This window comes from Somniosus microcephalus, chromosome 7 (assembly GCF_052327205.1).
Source record: "Somniosus microcephalus isolate GS21.2 chromosome 7, FLI_Smic_1.0, whole genome shotgun sequence".
In the NCBI taxonomy this organism is placed as follows: domain Eukaryota; kingdom Metazoa; phylum Chordata; class Chondrichthyes; order Squaliformes; family Somniosidae; genus Somniosus; species Somniosus microcephalus.
The window spans coordinates 19,067,304-19,089,459 of record NC_140993.1 but is presented as its reverse complement, the minus strand read 5'-3'; the positions used below and the strand labels follow the sequence as shown (position 1 = coordinate 19,089,459).

The 22,156-nt window shown below is 43.1% G+C and overlaps 1 protein-coding gene across 4 annotated transcripts in view; it reads right to left on the bottom strand.

Annotated features, from left to right (window-relative positions):
* Window positions 1-22,156, bottom strand: part of vps13b (vacuolar protein sorting 13 homolog B) — a 1,087,794-nt gene that overhangs the window by 969,898 nt on the left and 95,740 nt on the right. For all 4 annotated transcript variants that reach the window (XM_085992288.1, XM_085992290.1, XM_085992289.1 and 1 more), the window contains exons 6-7: window positions 13,926-14,107; window positions 1,282-1,456 (exon numbers count right to left, since the gene is read on the bottom strand). In XM_085992288.1, the coding sequence (XP_085848414.1) occupies window positions 1,282-1,456; window positions 13,926-14,107 (357 nt within the window). The remainder of the gene's footprint in view (window positions 1-1,281; window positions 1,457-13,925; window positions 14,108-22,156) is intronic.

The window sequence follows — 22,156 nt, the reverse complement described above, 5'->3', positions numbered from 1 at the left end:
CAACAATTTCAACCACAGCTGTCATGAAGCTGCAAAGGAGTTATGTCAGATTTCACAATTTTCCCCAAAATAATCAAGGAAAGCATTCCTCATTCTCGTTCCCCGTAACCCCCTACACTATGAACCATTCCCCATCTCATGCAAGTGAACTGGCACAAGGGAAAAGGTCATAGAGTCATAATGGCACAGGAGGCCATTCAGCCCATCGAGTCCATGCCGGCTCTCTGTAGAGCAATCCAGTCAGTCCCATTCCCCCGCTCTATCCCCGTAGCCCTGCAAGTTTATTTCCCTCAAGTGCCTATCCAGTCTCCCCTTGAAAACATTGTGTGTCTCTGCTTCCACCACTTCCGTCAGCAGCGAATTCCAGGTCATCACCACTCGCTGCGGAAAAAAGGTTTTCCTCACATCCCCCCTGTATCCCTTACCCAAAACCTTAAATCTGTGTCCCCCTAGTCCTTGTACCATCAACTAGTGGGAACAGCCTTTCCCCGTCTAGCCTATCCAAACCCGTCATAATCTTGTACACCTCTATCAAATCACCCCTCAACCTCCTTTGCTCTAATGAAAACAAATCCAGCTTCTCCAACCTGGTGCATGAAAGCAGTCTGTATTGGACTCCATATCCCAATTCATGAAATCTTGTCACAAAGGCAATTGCAAGTGTATGTCCTACCATGTACCAATGTCTTATGTAACTAAGCCACTGTCTATGAAAACTTGATGCATAATGTTGCTACCAGAGACTTGGAGCACTAAAAGATGACATTTTACAGCCCTTTGGAGTGATTTATCATTTAAAAAATTTACAGAATGTGGACGTCGCTGGCAACGCCAGCATTTATTGTCCATCCCCAACTGCCCTCGAGAAGGTGGTGGTGAGCCTCCTTCTTGGACCGCTGCAGTCCGTGTGGTGAAGGTGCTCCCACAGTGCTGTTAGGCAGGGAGTCCCAGGATTCTGACCCAGCGACGATGAAGTAACGCCGATACATGTCCAAGTCAGGACGATGTTCAACTTGGATGGGGAACATGGAGGTGATGGTGTTCCCGTGCACCTGCTGCCCTCGTCATTCTAGGTGGTGGAGATTTGAGAGGTGCTGATGAAGAAGCCTTGGCAAGTTGCTGCAGTACATCCAGTAGATCGTACTCTGCAGCCACGTCGCGCCAGTAGTGGAGGGCGGGATGTTTAAGCCAGCGGGTGAGGTGCCGATCAAGCGGACTAATTTACTCCAATATTAAACATCCCCAGCAACACTAATTAGAACCTCAATATTTTCTACCTACCCATTTGAATAATGGATGCCTCCTTTGCATTAGAACTTATTTCTTCCACTTCTACATCTTTGTAAGAGCAAATTTCACCATAGTAGAGTGCAATGCCGAGCTGAATTATACGGATAAGCATAGGAAGTTGCTGATCTGTGATGGAGAGTTTCAAACTTTCAACAAGAGCCTGGATCTGTGGAAGGAAAAAAATAGAAATTAAACTATTTCTACTTTATTTTGGAAGTCTTACATTAGGAGATATAATTAACAGCCTGGGATACAATGAGATTAATGTCAAATTCAAATCAATTCAATAGAAATTGCTTCATCCATATCCTCTATTCTTGCCATTTACACTGCAACACAGCGCTTAATCCTTTTTTACACTGCAGCAATTTACATTTCAATTCAGTAGAGAGATACATTTGGTCCATCTGAACTCATCTATTCATCAAGAATCTAAAGTCCTACATCACAGAATCCAACTAACCACTTCTTAAATGATTTCAGGATTTTTGGCTGCACAACTTTATTCCATGCATTGATCTGCATATGAAAAATGTATTGATATCATTTCTAAATTTGCCTTTACCAAAACTGTCCTACCCTCACAATTTAAGTTGAAGTCGTTTTCTGAATTCAAATTATTTTTACTCAATTCATTTACTCAACACTTCATCATGTTTCTACCTAGAGACTGTTTTAAAGAGGAATATGCAGAGAAAAATAAATATTTTACACATCCCTGTATTTATTTTTTAAAGTTGTTTCCAGCAGGAGAAAAGGGATTGTTTCTGACTAGGTGAATAAGTTTGCCGCTGCCTACATAGAAACACAGAAGATAGGAGTAGGCCATTCGGCCCCTCGAGCCTGCTCCGCCATCATGGCTGATCATCTAAATTCAGTACCCTGTCCCTGCTTTCTCCCCATATCCCTCGATTCCCCTTAGCCTCAAGAAATGTATCAAATCCTTCTTGAATATATTTAATGAATTGGCCTCAACTGTCTTCTGTGGTAGAGAATTCCACAGGTTCACCACTCTCTGGGTGAAGAAATTCCTCCTCATCTCAGTACATTCAGCTGAGGGAGGAAGAGGAAGACATTGCAGTAATTGGAGATTAGCTGAGGCTTAAAGAAGTGAAGTCCACAAGTAATTTTGTTCAAAGTAGTCTCCCATTTCACAGAGAAAAATACTACACTTAGAAAATCTCAATTTTCTGAGCTGTATTTAGACCCTCTGGTTGGGTACCCTTCCCTGCTAGACAACACTGACATCACCTGACATCACCCTTGCCTTGTCGATAAATTACACTGGAAGTGAGGATTCAGGGTCACCGATTTTTTAAAAAAATATTTGTTTCTGGGATGTGGGCATCACTGGTAAGGCCAGCCTTTATTGCCCATCCCTAATTGCCCTCGAGAAGACAGTGGTGAGCCGCCTTCTTGAACCGCTGCAGTCCGTGTGGTGATGGTACTCCCACAGTGCTGTCAGGTAGGGAGTTCCAGAATTTTGACCCAGCGACGATGAAAGAACGGCGATATATTTCCAAGTCAGGATGGTGTGTGACTTGGAGGGGAACTTGGAGGTGATGGTGTTCCCATGCGCCTGCTGCCTTTGTCCTTCTAGATGGTAGTGGTCGCAGGTTTGGGAGGTGCAGTCAAAGAAGCATTGGCGAGTTGCTGTCGTGCATCTTGTAGATAGTACACACTGCAGCCACAGTACGCCGGTGGTGGAGGGAGTGAATGTTTAAGGTGATGGATGGGGTGCCAATCAAGCAGGCTGCTTTGTCCTGGATGGTGTCGAGCTTCTCGAGTGTTGTTGGAGCTGCACTCATCCAGGCAAGTGGAGAGTATGGCTCAACAAGTTTTGCTAGTAACTGGCTGAGCATACACACAACGTCCCAGGTTCAAAGCATAATCTGTGCTGATCTCAGCTGAGGAAGCAGTGGAAATGCTACAGTTGGCCGTCACACCCCAGAAGAAAACTCAAGGCAGAATTCCTGCTCACTATCTCACAACCACTTTGGGAAATGCATGTGCAGAAGTCGGGTAAGAACAGTATCGGGCTCAGCTGTAATGCCACCAGTAGTCAAAATGACTGCCATATGACTCGTATGACTAATGCTCACTTGGGCAAGGTGCCATGGAACCATACCCAAACAAAGAATCAACACCAGCGACAGAGAATAGGTGCAGATTGGAGGGGAGACAATTGATGAGGGAAAAAAACATGGGGCTAAAACTTTGGACAAGCCCAAGATCTGATGCGGAGGCATGGCACCACAGAAAACTCTGCAACTGGCTGGGAAGATATGGAAAAGATTTACCAAGATGATACCAGGTTTTAGTTATGAGGTAAGATTAGAAAAACCAGGGTTCTTCTTACTAGAATAGAAAAGCTTAAGAAGAGATATCCACAATTATGAAGGTTCCTGATATGGTAAATCGGAAAAACTTTCCATGAGCCTAGTGGTCATAGTACTGGCGTATTAAGAAAATGAATTTAATAAATCTGCTAATTTGTTGCCGCCACCAGAAATAAATGACCATATAAGCTGTTATAAAAACCCAAATGGTTCATAGATGCCCCTCAGGGTAAAGGACCTGCCACCCATACCTGATCTGGCCTACAGACCAACATTTTGTGGTTGACCCTTCATGTCCTTGGAGCAACTAGGGATGGGCAATAAGTAATGCTGTGCTAGTGTTACCCACAGCCCAAGAAAAAAAAATTTAAGAGTGAGTTGGTAACTAGAGGGGAAAATTTAAGATCATCTCCAGAAGAACAAAGAATGAGGTCAGGAGATTTATTTATGTAACAGAGGGTTGTTAGGACATGGAATGTCCGACTAGAAACAATGGTGAAGAAGGATTCATAACATCTTTTAAAAAATGGATCAATATGTGGTCATTTATAACCCAAGCCACAGACTTGTCTTGTCTCGGTTGAGTCAGCATATGCCATCTAGCTGTACTCCCGTCAACTTTGCAAGGGGTGAAGTCACTGGGCAAGCGCAAGAGTGAAATTCAAATTCTTCAGTTTATGTTGAAATGTGCCTAGTGAGCTTGCTGTTACTATTTAGTTATCCAACTGGTTCCAGTCGACAATTGTTTGTGGGGAAAAAGCTGAATCTGTGTATGTCTTTCTTGACCAGTCACCTCATTAGTTTCTGGCTATTCCCTATTGTTGATCTGTTGTTCCATGCAGGTTGTAGCACACTTTCCATTCTGATTCCAGTTTGTCCACTGATAATTTGATACACCAACTGGAGCCTAGAGACCCTCCTCCTCCTCCTCCAGCATTTCCCACTCTCGGGCTTTCAGCATTGCAGTAACGCTACTGGTCTGTTTGTAGTCGTCAGTCTAATGAAGTATTTATTCGACTGTCCCCTGAAGTCAAGGAAGATCACAAGATCACATCATATAACTATATAGCTGAAATTCAGTTAAGAGTTTTCTGTTCAACCCTTGGCCTTGCTACAAGGTACCTAGACACTGAGCAAGTGAAGATGCATTCTGGGTCAAAAGCAGGGCTCACTTACAAGGGGTCTGAGACAGTGAACCAGAGAACAATATGCTGAGAAAAGACCCTAAACTTAACAGGCATTTCCAGTATAATAGTACGGAAACACATTGCAAGAATCCTGGGATGTCTCCACTTCGGATTCTCCCTAAGAACTAAAATGGTCTAAATGAAATAAGTATTATTAGTTATAGGTTCAAGTTTGTATTATGCAACTGTTGCACGACGATTCTTGAATAATCATACTTTTAAACTAGTGTAATATGCCCTGGGTGGGCCCGGTTAGATTTTTAAATGGAAGAAACCAAAGTGCTGGGCCTTCCTTGACTAAAATTAAAAGGCAGACATCAGCAGTAGTCCTAGCAGAACAAGACCGATACTGCAATGTATTAAGTCTCGCTTATACTGAATAAAAATAGTCAGTCACTACTAATGGTCACGCCGAATCTTTCGGAATTTAAGAGTGGAAAGGGTTAATGGGCCAGGAACCTGAAACTCGTAACATTTCTTCAATATCAACATGGAACCAAAAAAAATGATTTATTGCACTAATGGGATGACAAACCACTGGAATTAAATGTTACACATAGGTTAATTCAGAGCTGGCAACATGTTACGTCGCAGTACTGTAATTCAATCAAGCAGTTCTGATGATGTCCAACTGCAAGAGTGAAGCTTGAGCAGTTTATAAATGTCAGCAGAACCCCCATATGAATTACAGCCTTACTCAATTGCAGCTACCATAAAAACTGATGCAAACGTTACATCAGTGATTCTTACACCAAAGGTATCAAATTGTTCATACTGGTCTATATGCTGTACCCCAGGATCATAGATCAGAAATACATATGTCAAAATACAACTCTGTACTGGATTTCAGGAAATTGTGTCTCTTTTTTCTCCTCTTTTCTAAAAACGCTGGTTTGTAGCATCCTTTGTTATTCAAAAGATATCCAGTGCCATAGAAAAAAGTGCAATGTAGATGATAGGGCAATAAAAAGAGGATTTTTGTTTTATTCATTCACGGGATGTGGGTGCCGCTGGGAATTTTATTTATTGCCCATCCCAAATTGCCCTCGAGAAGGTGGTGGTGAGCCACCTTCTTGACAACTGAGTGGCTTGCTAGGACATTTCAGAGGGCAGTTAAGAGTCAACCACATTGCTGTGGGTCTGGAGTCACATGTAGGCCCAGACTAGGTAAGGACAGCAGATTTCCTTCCCAAAACTACATTTACTGCTGCAATTGAGTTTACGGCTGTAATTCAATATGGGGTTCTGCTGACGTTTACAATTCATATTTTTACGACAATCCGGTAGTTTTATGGTCACCATTACTGGTACTAGCTTTTTATTCCAGATTTATTTAACTGAATTTAAATTCCCCAGCTGCTGTGGTGGGATTTGAACTCTCGTCTCTGGATTACAGAACCACGATGTTACCGTACCCGCTATTAATGTCGAATCTGAGGTATATAACATCACATGACTGTAACTTTGAATTACATTGAATTTACTGAGAACCAGGCCATTCGGTCCAACTGGTCTACGCCAGTCTTCATGTTCAACACGAGCCACCCCCCCCCCCGCCCCCCCCCCCACAATCTAGAAGGTAGTCTACTGGGGATTTTTCTCCAACTTGCTCGCTCACTAATTAAAGCCAACATTTTTGGAAATTCCCTCATCAAATTATTGGCAAATGCTTGGGTTTTTAGTGAAATATTTTGGCATGTTATTGAGATCGGGGTGGTTAAGTGTGTATACACAATTTGTGACTTAGGGCTCATGGGATTGGGGGTAATATACTGGCATGGATTGAGGATGGGTTAATGGACAGAAAACAGAGAGTAAGATTAAATGGGTCATTTTCAGGTTGGCAGGCTGTAACTAGTGGGGTACCGCAAGGATCAGTGTTTGGGCCTCAGCTATTTACAAACTAGATCAATGATTTGGATGAGGAAGCCAAATGTAATTTATCCAAGTTGGCTGATGATACAAAGTTGGGTGGGAATGTAAGTTGTGAGGAGGATGCAAAGAGGCTTCAAGGGGATATAGACGGGTTAAGCAAGTGGGCAAAAACGTGGCAAATGGAATATAATGTGGAGAAATGTGAAGTTATCCACTTTGGTAGTGAAAAATAGAAAAGCAGAGTATTTTTTAAATGGTGAGAAACTGGGAAATGTTGGTGTTCAGAGGGATCTGGGTGTCCTTGTACACAAATCACTGAAAGTTAACATGCAGGTACAGCAAGCAATTAGGAAAGCAAATGGTAGGTTGGTCTTCATTACAAAAGGATTTGAGTATAAGAGTAAAGACGTCTTACTGCAATTATATAGGGCCCTGGTGAGACCACACCTGGAGTATTGTGGACAGTTTTGGTCTCCTTACCCAAGGAAGGATATACTTGCCATAGAGGGAGTGCAACCAAGGTTCACGTGATTGATTCCTGGGATGGGAGGATTGTCCTATGAGGAGAGATTGAGTACACTAGGCCTATATTCTCTAGAGTTTAGAAGAATGAGGGGTGATTTCATTGAAACATGCAAAATTCTTACAGGGCTTAACAACCTCCCTGCATCTACCCTGTCTCCCCTGGCTGGGGAGTCTGGAACCAGGGGTCACAGTCTCAGAATAAGGGGTCGGCCATTTAGGACCGAGATGAGGAGAAATTTCTTCACTCGGAGGGCTGTGAATCTTTGGAATTCTCTACCCCAGAGGGCTGTGGAGGCTCAGTCATCGAGTATATTCAGGGCAGAGATTGATAGATTTGTAGATATTAAGGGAATCAAGGGATATGGGAATAGCACAGGAAAGTGGAGTTGAGGTAGATCATCAGCCATGATCTTATTGAATGGCGAAGCAGGCTCAATAGGCCGAATGGCCTACTCCTGCTCCTATTTCTTCTGTTCATATGTTCAGTATGCAGATAGCAACCTAGTATTAAGTACTAGAATTGAACTAGATGTCACTGAAGTGATTTGCCATAAATGTGCAAATGTATTTTGAGTGCAGTTTTGGACAACATTCATAACCTTCTTAAATGTATTTACTTCTTGAAGACATAAGTTCCTTTATTTTCCATTGCCCAAGGCCGACCAGCAATGGCCAACATACTCCCAGACTTCCACTAATGCTTGAAGTTGCTGGAGCAAGGTGCACAGGAGCAGCTTAGGGCTATTTTCCCTTTATTTTATGATTTCTTTTCTTTAATGTGGGGAAGCAGCTGCAGGGTTCTGCATGATGTCTCCCCACCCAAAATCTTTCACTGACTTGTTGAAAGGATATCACCATTATAATCTATTTTCTGGTGCACAAGGACAAAAGCCTCGGGATACCTGATTACAGTATTGTATAAATTCAGATATTGAGGGAAGAATGAATTTCCCTTGCCAAAAAATTACTAACTGCAAATGTTAATTGGCATTCTCCCTTCGTAACTAGAGGTTATGTCTTCTCTGGATACAATGCTCTCCAGATTTCGGAGTTCTGGTTTTCTGCCCGATTTGAAATTTCAAGGGGAGAAATCTTGATCTCACGCTCAAAGATCAGAAACACCACTCACAGATGTCTGGTTATCAAAAATACCAGTTATCCAAGTTAGGTTTATTTAATCCTTATTCAACTGTTCCATACAGAAAGAACCAATTTTTTTTTAGGCTTTCACAGTTTCCATTTAAAGTTTTGTATATGGTGTCAATGGCCAGAACTTCTTATTAAAATTGGTAGAAATTATCCTATTAGGATCCGAGGTTACTCTCCGTTAAACCTTATAAAATGGTCAATTTATGTGATCTTGGTCAGTAGTCATAGAATCACAGAATCATAGAATGGTTACAGCACAGAAGGAGGCCATTCGGCCCGTTGAGCCCGTGCCGGCTCTCTGCAAGAGCACTTCAGCCAGTCCCAGTCCCACTCCCCTGCCCTTTCCCCATAGCCCTGCAAATCTTTTTTCCTTCAGGTACTTATCCAATTCCCTTTTGAAAGTCATGATTGAGTCTGCCTCCACCACCCTCTCAGGCAGTGCATTCCAGATCCTAACCACTCGCTGCGAACAAAAGTTTTTCCTCATGTCGCCTTTGGTTCTTTTGCAAATCACCTTGAATCTGTGTGATGAATGGGAGTTGATCGTCATTTTATTTTTTTTCCCAAAATGTTGTTGCACCTTAAGTTTATCATAGTATTGAACTACAACCCCAAGTTACTAACCTCCCTTAAGCAGTGTTTCCCACTGATGATATAGCCATGCTAATTTCAAATTTCTTTGAGAGTTCTTTTAAATGTTTATTTCAATCAGTAATTGTACAGGTTTAGATTTTTTATTCACCCCCATGGCAATGAAAAAGCTGGCGAGTAGCTGCGTGCTTTATGTTTTTGTCCCCCTCAATATTTTGGATTTTTTTTCCTTTCAATCTGAGCAATATTAATACTGGGCAGAGGAACATTTATCACCTTTTGCATTCAGTGCAGAAAGCCCTCCCATGTCAGGTACGACACAGGAGTGTGGTTTAACTCCCACCTCAAAAGCAGAGACCACTAGTGATTGATAGTTTTGTGATGTATTCACACTCGTTATTAACTAGATTAGAGCGTCCAAATTAATTTCACTTATAGTTGCACAAAGCTGATATTCATCCCATCAGCACTGGATTGAACTGCACCCAATTCAAGAATGGAAAGTGAAGTAGGTCACATCAAGTGTCTTTATATATTTCTTATCTACTTACTTGTGCTTGCCATGCATTGAAGGGACATTGTCTTCTTGGAAAACATTTTAACACTAATGCAATGAGTGTGTCAGAATGCATCATGGTTATGCTTGTATGCAACATCCTGGTGAAAAAGACACTTGGTATCGGTCCCCCAAAAAAAATATTTTCCGAGCACTTGCATAAAGGCAATGCCCTTTTAGGTTACTTGACTAGAATAGTTTTTCTTTGTGGCAGAAAGCTCAATTAGGGGAAATATACAAAAATGTTACATGACTTCTTTTATATATCTTATAAATTATGTTCAGAACTGAAGATGTGAATAATTGGGGAGTTGATTCATCCTGTATTAGGAATGCTTGTAGGGGAGATCTAAGCAAGATTAAGTTGTCCATGATGACTATGTTAGTTCTGGTTCCTCCACATTGAGTATTTCTTGTGTGCACAGAAAAATGGTGCTTAAAATTTGCTCTTCATTGGGCAACTTGCTCCATCTGTCCAATTACATCAAAGCACAATTAGAATGGTGCAAGTCTCCAGGAAATTCAGGGCTAATATAACTGGGTTTAAAAGGGACAGCTACCAAACCAAACCAAACCAAATCCTAGACAAAAGTGACTTATTTTTGTCACAGTTACAGCACAGCATGTAGAGACTTTTGACAGCAAGACTATGTCTGAATGATTATGTATGTTGGGGAGGGGAAATAAGAGGGAGGGTAATTCTAAAATATTCTCTGACATGATTAATTAGCACTTCGACTGCACTTGATAATTGAGAATAGATAGAATGATTGAAGGATGACCGGCCTTGGTGAAGAAATACGCCTGTACGCAATTGAAAAGTACAGTGTATGCCTTTTTTTTGCATTTACAGTACTTCTATTCCTTTCTCCTCATGTACTTATCTGGTTTCCCCTTAAAGGCATCCATGTTATTTGCCTCAACTTCCCATTATGGTAGCAAGTTCCACATTCTTACCACTCTGAGTAACTGCTGTGTTACAGCTTCATTTCAGCAGCTGGTCATCAGGAAATCACAAAGCATTTAAAAACATATGCATAAATGCTTCATGGACAACAGTGACATGTAGTAAATATCTAGGCAGGTCCGCTATAATTTATTGGCATCAGTAATTAACTGGTCGCTCTCACCAGTGAAGATATTGATGAAGTATAATTGCCAGGCAAAAGGTATGCCTAGTAGCATAGTGGTTCTGTTACTGGACGAGTAATCCAGAGGCCTGGACTAATGATCCAGAGACATGAGTTCAAATCCCACCACGGCAGCTGGGGAATTTAAAATTCAGTTAATTAACTCTGGAATTTAAAAAAAAAAAGCTACCGGAATGTCACAAAAACCCATCTGGTTCACTAATGTCCTTTTAGAGAAGGAAATCTGCCATCCTTACCCAGTCTGGCCTATATGTGACCCCAGACCCACAGCAATGTGGTTGAATCTTAAATGGTGGCACCTTCTCAAAGGCAATTAGGGGCAGGCAATAAATGCTGGCCTTGCCAGCAACACCCACATCCCGTAAATTAATTTTTTTAAATCCTCTATTCTTTTGTTTAATTTGGATCATAAACTTCTAGTAACACTAAATTCGCATTTGTAATTGTTCACCATCAAGATTAATTAAGGGGGGAAAATAGAATATGAGAGTAAGCTTGCAGGGAACATAAAAACTGATCGTAAAAGCGTCTATAGATATGTGAAGAGAAACAGATTGGTGAAGTCAAGCGTAGGTCCCTTGCAGTCAGAATCAGGGGAATTTATAATGGGGAACAAAGAAATGGCAGACCAATTAAATACATACTTTGGTTCTGCCTTCACAAAGGAGGACACAAGTAACCTCCCAGAGATTTCGGGGAACATAGGGTCTAATGAGAGGGAGGAACTGAATGAAATCAGTATTTGTAGGGAAATGGTGTTCGGGAAATTGACGGGATTGAAGGCCGATAAATCCCCAGAGCCTAATAATCTACATCCTAGGGTACTTTAGGAAGTGGCCCTAGAAATAGTAGATGCATTGCTGGTCATCTTCCAAAATTCTATAGACTCTGGAACAGTTCCCATGGATTGGAGGATAGCTAATGTAACCTCACTATTTAAAAAAAGGTGGTAGAAAGAAAACGGGGAATGATAGACCGGTAAGCCTGACATCGGTAGTGGGGAAAATGCTAGAGTCCATTGTAAAAGATGTAATAGCAGAGCACTTAGAAAACAATGACTGGATCGGACAAAGTCAACATGGAATTTACAAAAGGTAAATCATGCTCGACTAAACTACTGGAATTTTTGAGGATGTAACTGGTAGAATAGATAAGGGAGAACCAGTGGATCTGGTGTATTTGGGCTTTCAGAAGGCTTTTGATAAGGTCCCGCATAAGAGATTAGCGTGCAAAGTTAAAGCACATGGGATTTGGGGCAAGGTACTGACTTGGATAGAGAACTGGTTGGCAGACAGGAAGCAAAGAATTGGAATAAACGGGTCTTTTTCCGAATGGCAGGTAGTGACTAGTGGTGTACCGCAGCGATCGGTGCTCGGACCCCAGCTATTCACAATTTATATAAATGATCTAGACGAGGGAACTAGATGTAATATCTCCAAGTTTGCAGACGACACAAAGCTGGGTGGGCGTGTGTGCTGTGAGGAGGATGTAGAAAAACTCCAGTATGATTTGGACAGGTTGGGTGATTGGGCAGATGCAGTATGATATGGATAAATGCGAGGTTATCCACTTTGGTGGCAAAAACAGGAAGGCAGATTATTATCTGAACGGCAATAGATTGGGAAAAGGGGAAGTGCAATGAGACCTGGGTGTCCTTGTGCACCAGTCGCTGAAGGTAAGCATGCAGGTGCAACAGGCGGTTAAGAAGGCAAATGGTATGCTGGCCTTCAAAGCGAGATGATTCGAGTACAGGAGCAAGGATGTCTTGCTGCAGTTGTACAGGGCCTTGGTAAGACCACACCTTGAGTAGTGTGTGCAGTTTTGGTCACCTTATCTGAGGAAGGATGTTCTTGCCATGGAGGGAGTTCAGCGAAGATTCACCAGACTGATACCTGGGATGGCAGGAATGACGTATGAAGGTCGATTGGGCTTATATTCGCTAGAGTTTAGAAGAATGAGAAGGGATCTCACTGAAACTTATAAAATTCTGACAGGACTAGACAGACTCGATGCAGGAAGGATGCTCCCAATGGCAGGGGAGTCCAGAACCAGGGGTCACAGTCTAAGGATAAGGGGTAAGCCATTTAGGACTGAGATGAGGAAGAATTTCTTCACCCAGAGTGGTGAACCTGTGGAATTCTCTACCACAGAAGGCAGTTGAGGCCAATTCATTAAATATATTCAAGAAGGAGTTAGATGTATTTCTTAAGGCTAAAGGGATCAAGGCATACAAGGAGAAAGCAGGGACAGGGTACTGAATTTGGATGATCAGCCATGATCTCATTAAATGGCGGAACAGGCTCGAGGGGCCAAATGGCCTACTCCTGCTCCTAGCTTCTATGTTTCTATCAACTTGCCTTGTCCTAAAGTGCTTTTTGAAGTGTAGTCACTGTTGTAATGTCGGAAACGCGGTAGCCAATTTGCGCACAGCAAGCTCCCACAAACAACAATGTGATAATGACCAGATAATCCGTTTTATTTTAGTGATGTTATTGAGGGATAAATATTGGCTAGGACACTGGGGATAACTCCCCTGCTCTTCTTCAAAATAGTGCCATAGGATCTTTTACGTCCACCAGAGGACAGTGAGGCGCCAGCTAAGCCATTCCTCCGACAGTGCAGCACTCCCGCAATACTGCTGAGATTTTTGTGCTCAAATCCCTGGAGTGGGTCTTGTACTCACAACCTTCTGACTCAGAGGCGAGGGCGCTACCCACAGAGCCACAGCTGACACTTGAAGTCTGTATTTGCTTTGACTGATTCCTTCATTCATGAAATATTACCTAATTCAAAAGGTAACTGAATTCCATTACCCACCTACATTCCACAAACTTATCAGAAAGAATTCCTGGGATCTCATTGTGCCATACTCACATCATCAACTTAACTAATTTCAAATTTAAGATACAGGAAAGAAGACCATCAACAGGATTTATGCAAGGTTTTGTTCCACTGGAAAAAATTGTGTGTAATTTTTTAAAAAGGTTTTTAGATGCAACAAGTTTGCATATTTATTTACATTTTAAGAGTATACACAGCTCTACAGAAATATTCTTAAAAATGACATTGTACAATCAGCATGTTGAAAAGTCATATTTCTGAAAATGTATTATCTCAAAATGCACAAAACTGATGAAGTGCTGTGACATATACATTTGGTACTTGAAAACTGGCCATTAAGACCTACTTAAACTCTTCTGCAATCATTCCCCAATAATAATTCAGTCCGCCCCACAAATACAAAATGCTCTTAGATACATACCTTGATGATGGATGGAATTTTAGAGTTGAGGTTGTCATAGGTAAAGTGCAATCGGGTGCAGAAGGAGCATTTGTAGAGCAAAGGGTCCTGGTAAAACTCAATCTTTCCACTTGCATTTCGCTTGTCCAGGCAAACAGTGCAATCAGAAAAGTTGATCACCTTCCTCAATACCAATTCTGGAGCTGAAGAGCATGCAGTAGATTGAAATTATTACAAAAAATATGAACGACAGCACCATTGTGCAATTATCCAAAACAGAAATCTCACACATACTGTGTGTACAGATTGATATACATCTATATATAATTTAAAAATCTTGCCTGTTGCATGTTCACAAACCTTACTGCAATATGTGAAGATTTAACACTGAAACTACCCACGTTAGACATTTATAATTGGAAAACTCTATAGGCAAAATGTTGTAACATTTTCCATCACAGTTTGTTGATGTCTGCTTATTTTTCTGACATTTTCATGTGCACATTACAATATTAACCACAATTCTTTTTAAAAAATCAAAACATTACATATTTTACAATAACTTCATTAAATTTATCCAGTGAATTGTCCTGTATCGTAATATGTTCATTAAGGTTCTTATTTGTGATTTCAGCTTCTACCAAAAGCAGTAATGGGAGAGAAAGGTGGGGGGGGGGGGGGGGGGAAATAGTTATCAAAAGAAAAACAGAAAAAAGAAAGACTTGCACCTATATAGCGCCTTTCATAACCTCAGGACTTTACAGCCAATGAAGTACTTTTGAAGTGTAGTCACTGTTGTAATGTAGGAAACGCAGCAGCCAACTTGCACACAGCAAGCTCCCACAAACAGCAATGTGATCATCATGGCTAGATCATCTGTTTTAGTGATGTTGATGATTGTTATCCCTCAATATTCATCCCTCAAAGAGAAAGATAGAGGGGGAAAAGAAAAAGAAACAAAATAGAAGAGAGAAAAGAAAAGAAAGCGAGAGAGAAAAAAATAAAAAAAATACACCAATCGACACAGCCATACACTCCAAAGAACGATTTAAAAAACACCATGCAGAGATCTCTAAAAAGTTGAAAAAAATCTACAGGAAACTGTGATATCCGGCACCGACGGGACCGAGCTGTTGCCATCCCATCAAAACTGCCGGACAAACCAGCGCTAATGTTGAAACAGCTCCGTATCTGGCAACAAACCCTGTTGCTTAGCAACAGCTTCTAAACAGTCAGCCGTACCTTGCAAGTGTCTCTGTAGCTTAGCAACAGCTGCAGCGAGACCTTGCAGAGCCTGACTGGTGAAAAAAAAGCAACGAAAAGAAAAAGAACCTCATGAAATGGCTCCTGATTTTTGTCGGTGGATCGAGCATTCCGGACAGTTAACCTCCGGATAAACCAAAGTTTCCTGTAGTACTGTCAGACGTGGGAGAACCTCACTTCCACCCAGTGCTGTCAGTCATGTGTAACCCTTCCCCCCACCCTCCTTTCATCACTGCTGACAAGACACCAGGAAGCCATGAGTACAACCAAAGCCTAGGACCACCCTTCAGCGTTATCAAAGTCTCGGACTACCCCCCACCCCCATGCCCGCCCCCCCCATGCACCCCCCCCCCACAAAGATCCCCAGCTGCAACTAAACTCCAGTCCCCTCTCCATTATTACTACATACCAGATACCTACCTTCAACTGCTGCGCCTTGCACATCAGGTGACCGTGCATTCTCCGATTGTAAAGGGATTGGCAAGGGGTAAAACTTAAATACATACGTATTACCACATGGACTGCAGTGGTTCAAAAAAATGGTTCCACATCACTTTCTCAGTGTTGTGTATGTACCTTTAAGGGAATAACTGGTCTTAGACTGCAGTACCGGCAGTGACCACCCCTGTATAAAAGGCCCTAGCAGGCTTCTGTAGTTTCAGTTTTAAGCTGCCTCTTGTTCAGTAAAGTACCTGTTAAACTGTTCTCCCGAAGTCCGTGTATTATTGAGGCGTGGACTTTACAGTGGCGACGAGTAAGTTCGAACTCACCTGCAGTGTGGCATCATCTCACGGGGATCTCGCCCGAAAGGAAGGTCCTGGAAGGTCGTAGTCTGAGCAACGGGCGTCGACCGAGGGCAACCGCCCAAAGAATCCATCGGTGTTTGGAGAATTGCGGGAGAGACTGTGGTTCCAGCGAATCGTGCTGGTAGCAGGTAGCGCGCTGACCCTTCCGGACTGCAGCGGGCTCAAGCTCGATCCAGTGGCTCTACAAATCAGGCCGCGCAGCATCGCCGGGAAAAGAAGAGAGAGAGGGTGGAGCACACAGGGCGTGGTCAGTGCTCGAGAACAGGACAGCGGAGAGAAACTGAACGGGGGGGGGGGGGGGGGGGGCGGGGGAAGGAAAGCGAGATGCGCCGAAGCTGCGGGTCGCCGCCATTACCCTGTAGAACGCTAGGAGCAGCGTGGCAGTAAGGGGAAGAAGCAAAAGCGCGGGAGGCGCCATTTTATCCCGTTGGGGAAGAAGCAAAAATGCGGGAGGCGCCATTTTATTCCATTGGGGAAGAAGCAAAAGCGCGGGAGGCGCCATTTTAAATCGCCCAAGATGCCGAAAAGTAGCAGTATCACTGCTTTCGACAACGAGGTAGAAGACTGGACCACGTATGTAGAAAGAATCGAAGTGTACTGCAAGGCAAATGAGGTGGCGGATGGAAAGAGGGCGTCGGTATTATTAAATCTGATGGGTGCGAATACGTACGGCCTATTGCGGAATTTAATTACCCCAGCTAAACCAATGGAGAAAAGTTTTGAGGAGATTGTTCATATCTTACAGGAACACCTAAGCCCTACACCACTGCTGATAGCAGAAAGATTCAAGTTCCATAAAAGAAACCAGCACAAAGATGAAAGCAATGCTGACTATCTTACGGAACTACGCAAGTTATCGAAGCACTGCCAGTTCGGAGCAGGACTGGCAGACACCTTACGGGATAAGTTTGTCTGTGGGCTCCAGAGTGAAGGAACCCAGAAACGACTACTTTCAAAAAATGACCCGACGCTAGAACAGGCTTTCAGCGTGGCAGTATCCTACGAAGCAGCAGCACGGGGAGCTGCGGAAATACAACAGAAACCACAAGAATACAGCGCTAACGAAATGGCGTATGGAGCCGAAAAGTGCTATCGCTGCGGCAGAACAACCCATGAGCAGAAGGACTGCTGGTTTAAAGACAAAATATGCAGGCAATGCGGGAAGATGGGGCATATAGCAAGAGTCTGCAGGTCGGGAAAGAAGACCAACACGACAAGAACTACTAAGGAACAGTACAGGAAAGTAAAGAAACTGGCAGATAGTAGTTCAGAAGATCAGGAGAGTGATAAGGACTCCGGGAGCAGGCGACTAAGTTGTTTAAAGTTACACAACGTGACGCAAAAGAAGATCACCGAACCATTTGGGTCACCCTCATGATAGCAGGGTCCCCAGTGAAGATGGAATTGGACACAGGATCAGCCCTAACTGTCATGAATCGACGAGACTATGAGCGGCTATTCTCACACATACCCTTAAAGGACACGTCCATTGTATTGAAGACATACACGGGGCAAAAGGTCTACCCCAGAGGAAAAATAAGGGTGCCAGTTGAATATAACGGAAAGGAAACACAGAAACTATACATGTATATACTACGAGATGGAGGACCACCATTATTGGGACGTGAATGGATCCGAAGACTACAATTGGATTGGCATTCCATTCTGGCACTAACTGTGACTGACAAAAAAGATGATGACGTCGCACCTGGACGTCTGTCACAAATTCTATCCGACGCGGAAGAGGTGTTCCAACAAGGACTTGGGACTCTAAAAGGAGTAAAGGCAACCATAAAGATTGAGGATAACACAACCCCAAAATTTTTCACGGCCAGACGCGATACGCCCAGCTGTGGAAGCTGAACTGGAGAGTCTGGAACACTCGGGGGTGCTGTCTAAGGTGGACTGGAGCGAGTGGGCCACACCCATCATTCCTGTAATGAAGAAAGCATTGAGCAGCATGCCTGGGGAGCCAAGGAAGGTTCGCATCTGTGGGGAGTTCAAGGTGACTGTGAACCCAGTCCTGCACACAGTACAGTATCTGCTTCCGCGGATAGAAGATATTTTCGCCTCACTATCTGGAGGGAAACGTTTTACAAAGATTTACTTGGCTCAAGCGTATCTACAAATGGAGGTGGAAGAAGCATCTAGGAAATACCTCACGATAAACACTCACAAAGGCCTTTACCAGTAAAATCGACTGGTATTTGGGGTAGCATCGGCCCCGGCTACGTGGCAGAGGGCAATAGAACAAGTCCTGCAAGGGATCCCGGGGACCCAGTGTTATTTGGACGACATCCTGGTTACGGGCGAAAATGACAATGAACACCTTGCCAACCTGGAACAGGTGCTCACGAGATTGCAGGAATATGGGCTACGAGCCAACCGCCCCAAATGCGAGTTCTTCAGGAGACAAATCTCGTATTGTGGCCACATGATTGATGAGGAAGGGTTGCATAAGTCGCCGGACAAGATTGAGGCTGTAGTCAAGGCTCCAGCACCGGAAAATGTGTCGCAACTGAGGTCGTTCCTCGGGTTGGTGAACTACTACCATAAGTTCTTGCCGAATTTATCTACAATTCTACACCCACTGAACGCCCTCCTTCAAACTGGTGTAACATGGAAATGGAGTGATGAGTGTAAGTGTGCCTTTCAGGAATGCAAATGCCAAATCACTTCAAGAGAAGTATTGGCCCACTACAACCCAACACTACCGATTCGGTTGGCATGTGATGCGTCACCTTATGGCATTGGAGCGGTGCTGTCACACAAATTCCGTGACGGTTCAGAGAGGCCAATAGCCTTTGCATCGCGCTCGCTAACCTCAGCCAAGCGTAACTACGCCCAGATTGACAGGGAGGCCCTCAGCCTGGTGTGGGGGGTGAAGAAGTTCAATCACTATCTGCACGGGCAGAAATTCACCCTACTGACTGATCATCAACCCCTGGTCTCAATTTTTAACCCAAAGAAGGGCGTTCCGGTGATTACGGCGCAACGGCTGCAAAGATGGTCACTTTTTCTAGGGGCACATCAGTATGACATAGAGTACAAAGGTACGAAACAACATGGAAACGCTGATGGGCTGTCGTGCCTACCGTTGCCTACGGCGGAAGAAGCACCTGCAGTGGACCCTGTGGAGATATTCCATGCGACCATAGTCGAATGTTTGCCTGTTACAAACACAAGTATTGAGAAGGAAACCCCAAATGACCCGACACTCTCTCGGGTCTATGATTTGACGGTGAAGGGATGGCCAGCATATGGCGACTCACTGTTGCCAGCATTCTCGCCAAGGAGGGAACAGCTGTCACTGTGCCGGGGAACCTTGATGTGTGGATCCCGAGTGGTAATTCCACCTAAGTTGAGAGATTGAGTACTCTATGAGCTTCACGAGGGTCATCTGGGAGGGGTAAAAATGAAGAGCCTAGCCAGGGCGTTTGTGTGGTGGCCGGGAATCGATAAAGAAATCGAGGATATGACGAAGAGATGCACAGGATGCCAGAAGTTCCAAAACGCTCCACCACAGGCCCCGCTACATCCATGGGAGTGGCCCTCATCTCCATGGCAACGGGTACACATTGATTTCTCTGGTCCATTTATGGACTCAATGTTTCTAATCGCTGTGGACACCCATTCGAAATGGCCGGAGGTCATTAAAATGTCCTCCACCACCACGGAGAAAACTATTGCAGTCCTAAGGACCATCTTCGCCAGGAATGGGTTGCCAGAACAGATCTGTTCCGACAATGGCCCACAGTTTGTGTCTGAGGATTTCCGGAGGTTCCTGAAGAATAATGGGGTGAAACATTATACATCTGCCCCATATCATCCAGCCACAAATGGATTGGCTGAGAGGTTTGTTCAGACCTTTAAAAAGGCCATAAAGGCAATGTATAATGACGACATACCACTGCAACACAAGGTGGATAACTTCCTGTTTGCTTACCGGAATGCGACACATGCAGTAACCAACCAAACTCCAGCTGTACTGTTTTTCAACCGGAGACTAAGATGTCACTTGGATTTGCTCAAACCAAACATAAGACGAGATGTTGAGGATAAGCAGTTCCAGCACATAAATGAGAAGCCAACCAGGAGCTTCAAGATAGGGCAACCAGTCTTGGCCCGCGACTACCAAACAGAAAAATGGAAGCCAGGCACAATATGCACACAGCAGGGACCACTAATGTACACAGTGGACGTTGGAGAGAGCATCGTGAGACGCCATGCTGGCCAGATTCTAGAGTCACAAGAACAAGCCAAACCTGTACCACAAGCATGTGCACCTGGTAATGAGCCCGAAGTACAGATTGCGTCTACCTCTGAAGCAGGGGTATTGGAAGCTGACGAACCAACCAATGACAATGAGCCAGACTTGACTCCACCGCCAGAACAGGATACTCGAGAAAGGCGCTATCCAGTCCGGATCAGGAAGCCTCCTCAAAGACTGAACTTATAAGTGACTATTTCAGTTGATGTATATATTACTGAGGAAATTGTAATTGTAATTAGTTATTATTTAGTTGTTAAATGAATGTTATGTACTGTTTATCTAAAAGGGGAGGAATTGTTGTGTATGTACCTTTAAGGGAATAACTGGTCTTACCAGCAGTGACCACCCCTGTATAAAAGGCCCTAGCAGGCTTCTGTAGTTTCAGTTTCAAGCTGCCTCTTGTTCAGTAAAGTACCTGTTAAACTGTTCTCCCGAAGTCTGTGTATTATTGAGGTGCGGACTTTACACTCAGGGCACCTAGGGATGGGCAATAAATGCCAACCTTGCCAGTGGTGCCCACATACCAAGAATTTTTTTTTTTTTTTTTTTTTTTTTTTTTTTTTTTTAACTATTAACAATATGTAGGTAATAATCATGTGATAAGTAGAGGTGTTCCGCTTTCAAAAGTAAACTATTTTTTATTCTAAAAACTAAAATTAAAATGAGAAAAAGCATTCACTATTTCTGTCCATGTCTCTTTCTCTCTCCCTCTCACTGTTGCACTAGAATCACTCATTAGAAAGTTATATTTTCTGTCAACATGAGAGATAAATGGAGGCTGTTTGCTTTAAAATTCAACATTTGTTTACCAAAAATGAACGCAAATTAGAATACCGACAGGTGTAAAATCAATTCTAAGTAACAGTCCATTTTGAAACAACTGAGCAGAAATTGCTAAACGCTAAAATATTGGCCCAGAATTTGCTGAAAAAATTACAGCGTGTGAACGACGCTCGCCGTTATTTTTGCGAAACGTCCAGCAACTTATGGCGAGGAAGCGATACCCCATGAATTGCGAATCGTCACAAGTTGCTGGACGATATGCGCCGTTCGCTTCATGAAAACACCATCTCGCCCTTAACCTCCCCATGACTTTCATAAAGTTGCTACATTTGCACGTTAAACTCACCACAAAAAGTTAAAAGACGAGTAATTAACAGCATAAGCATTCTTTTAACAACGTGATAATTGTTAATGACTGCTAATCAATCTCCTGGCCCAGAAAGTGAACAATTTCAAGTGTGGAGTCTCATTCCTTCAGGTCCTGGTTTTTTTTAATTTTTTTTTTTTTTAAATGTCAAATTTAAAAAATATTTTTACTTTTCCTTTCCATCTCTTTTTTCCTCTCTCTCTTAATCCAAGCTTTCTTTCCTTCTCTTTATTTCTCTTTCTCTACCTGATTTGACATTGAATTCACCCACTCTAATTCACCCTCCTTCTCAGTCCTTCCTCGGTTTCTTTCTCTATCCTTAAATTTCATTGGTTAAGAAGGTACACTGTTGGTTGGCCTGTTCACAGGTCCCAGGTGCCCCGTTGCCCTCCCCGTGCCTTTATCAGCTCACACTTCCAGTAACTTTGTGGGCAAAATATTTTAAAGCCAAAATGTGCACAAGCAAGTCTAAATGACAGGGCACGACGAGAAATGCAGCGCTCCCGCAAAATCTGGGCCAATATATTGCAACACTTCAGTTGGTAACACTGCATCCTAGGAAATTGGGGAGAGTGCACATGTCTGGGTCTGTATTCACCTAAACACAATCACTCACAACTATCAAGTCCCAATGCAGGCTTTTGCAAGAAGCTGAAACCTTCCAAGTAAAAACTTTAATGAAAGCATTTAAAGACAATTTAATTCGTAAACTTGGTTGCGCTAGAGCAAAAAAAATTAATTTTTTTTTCCATTAGTTTTG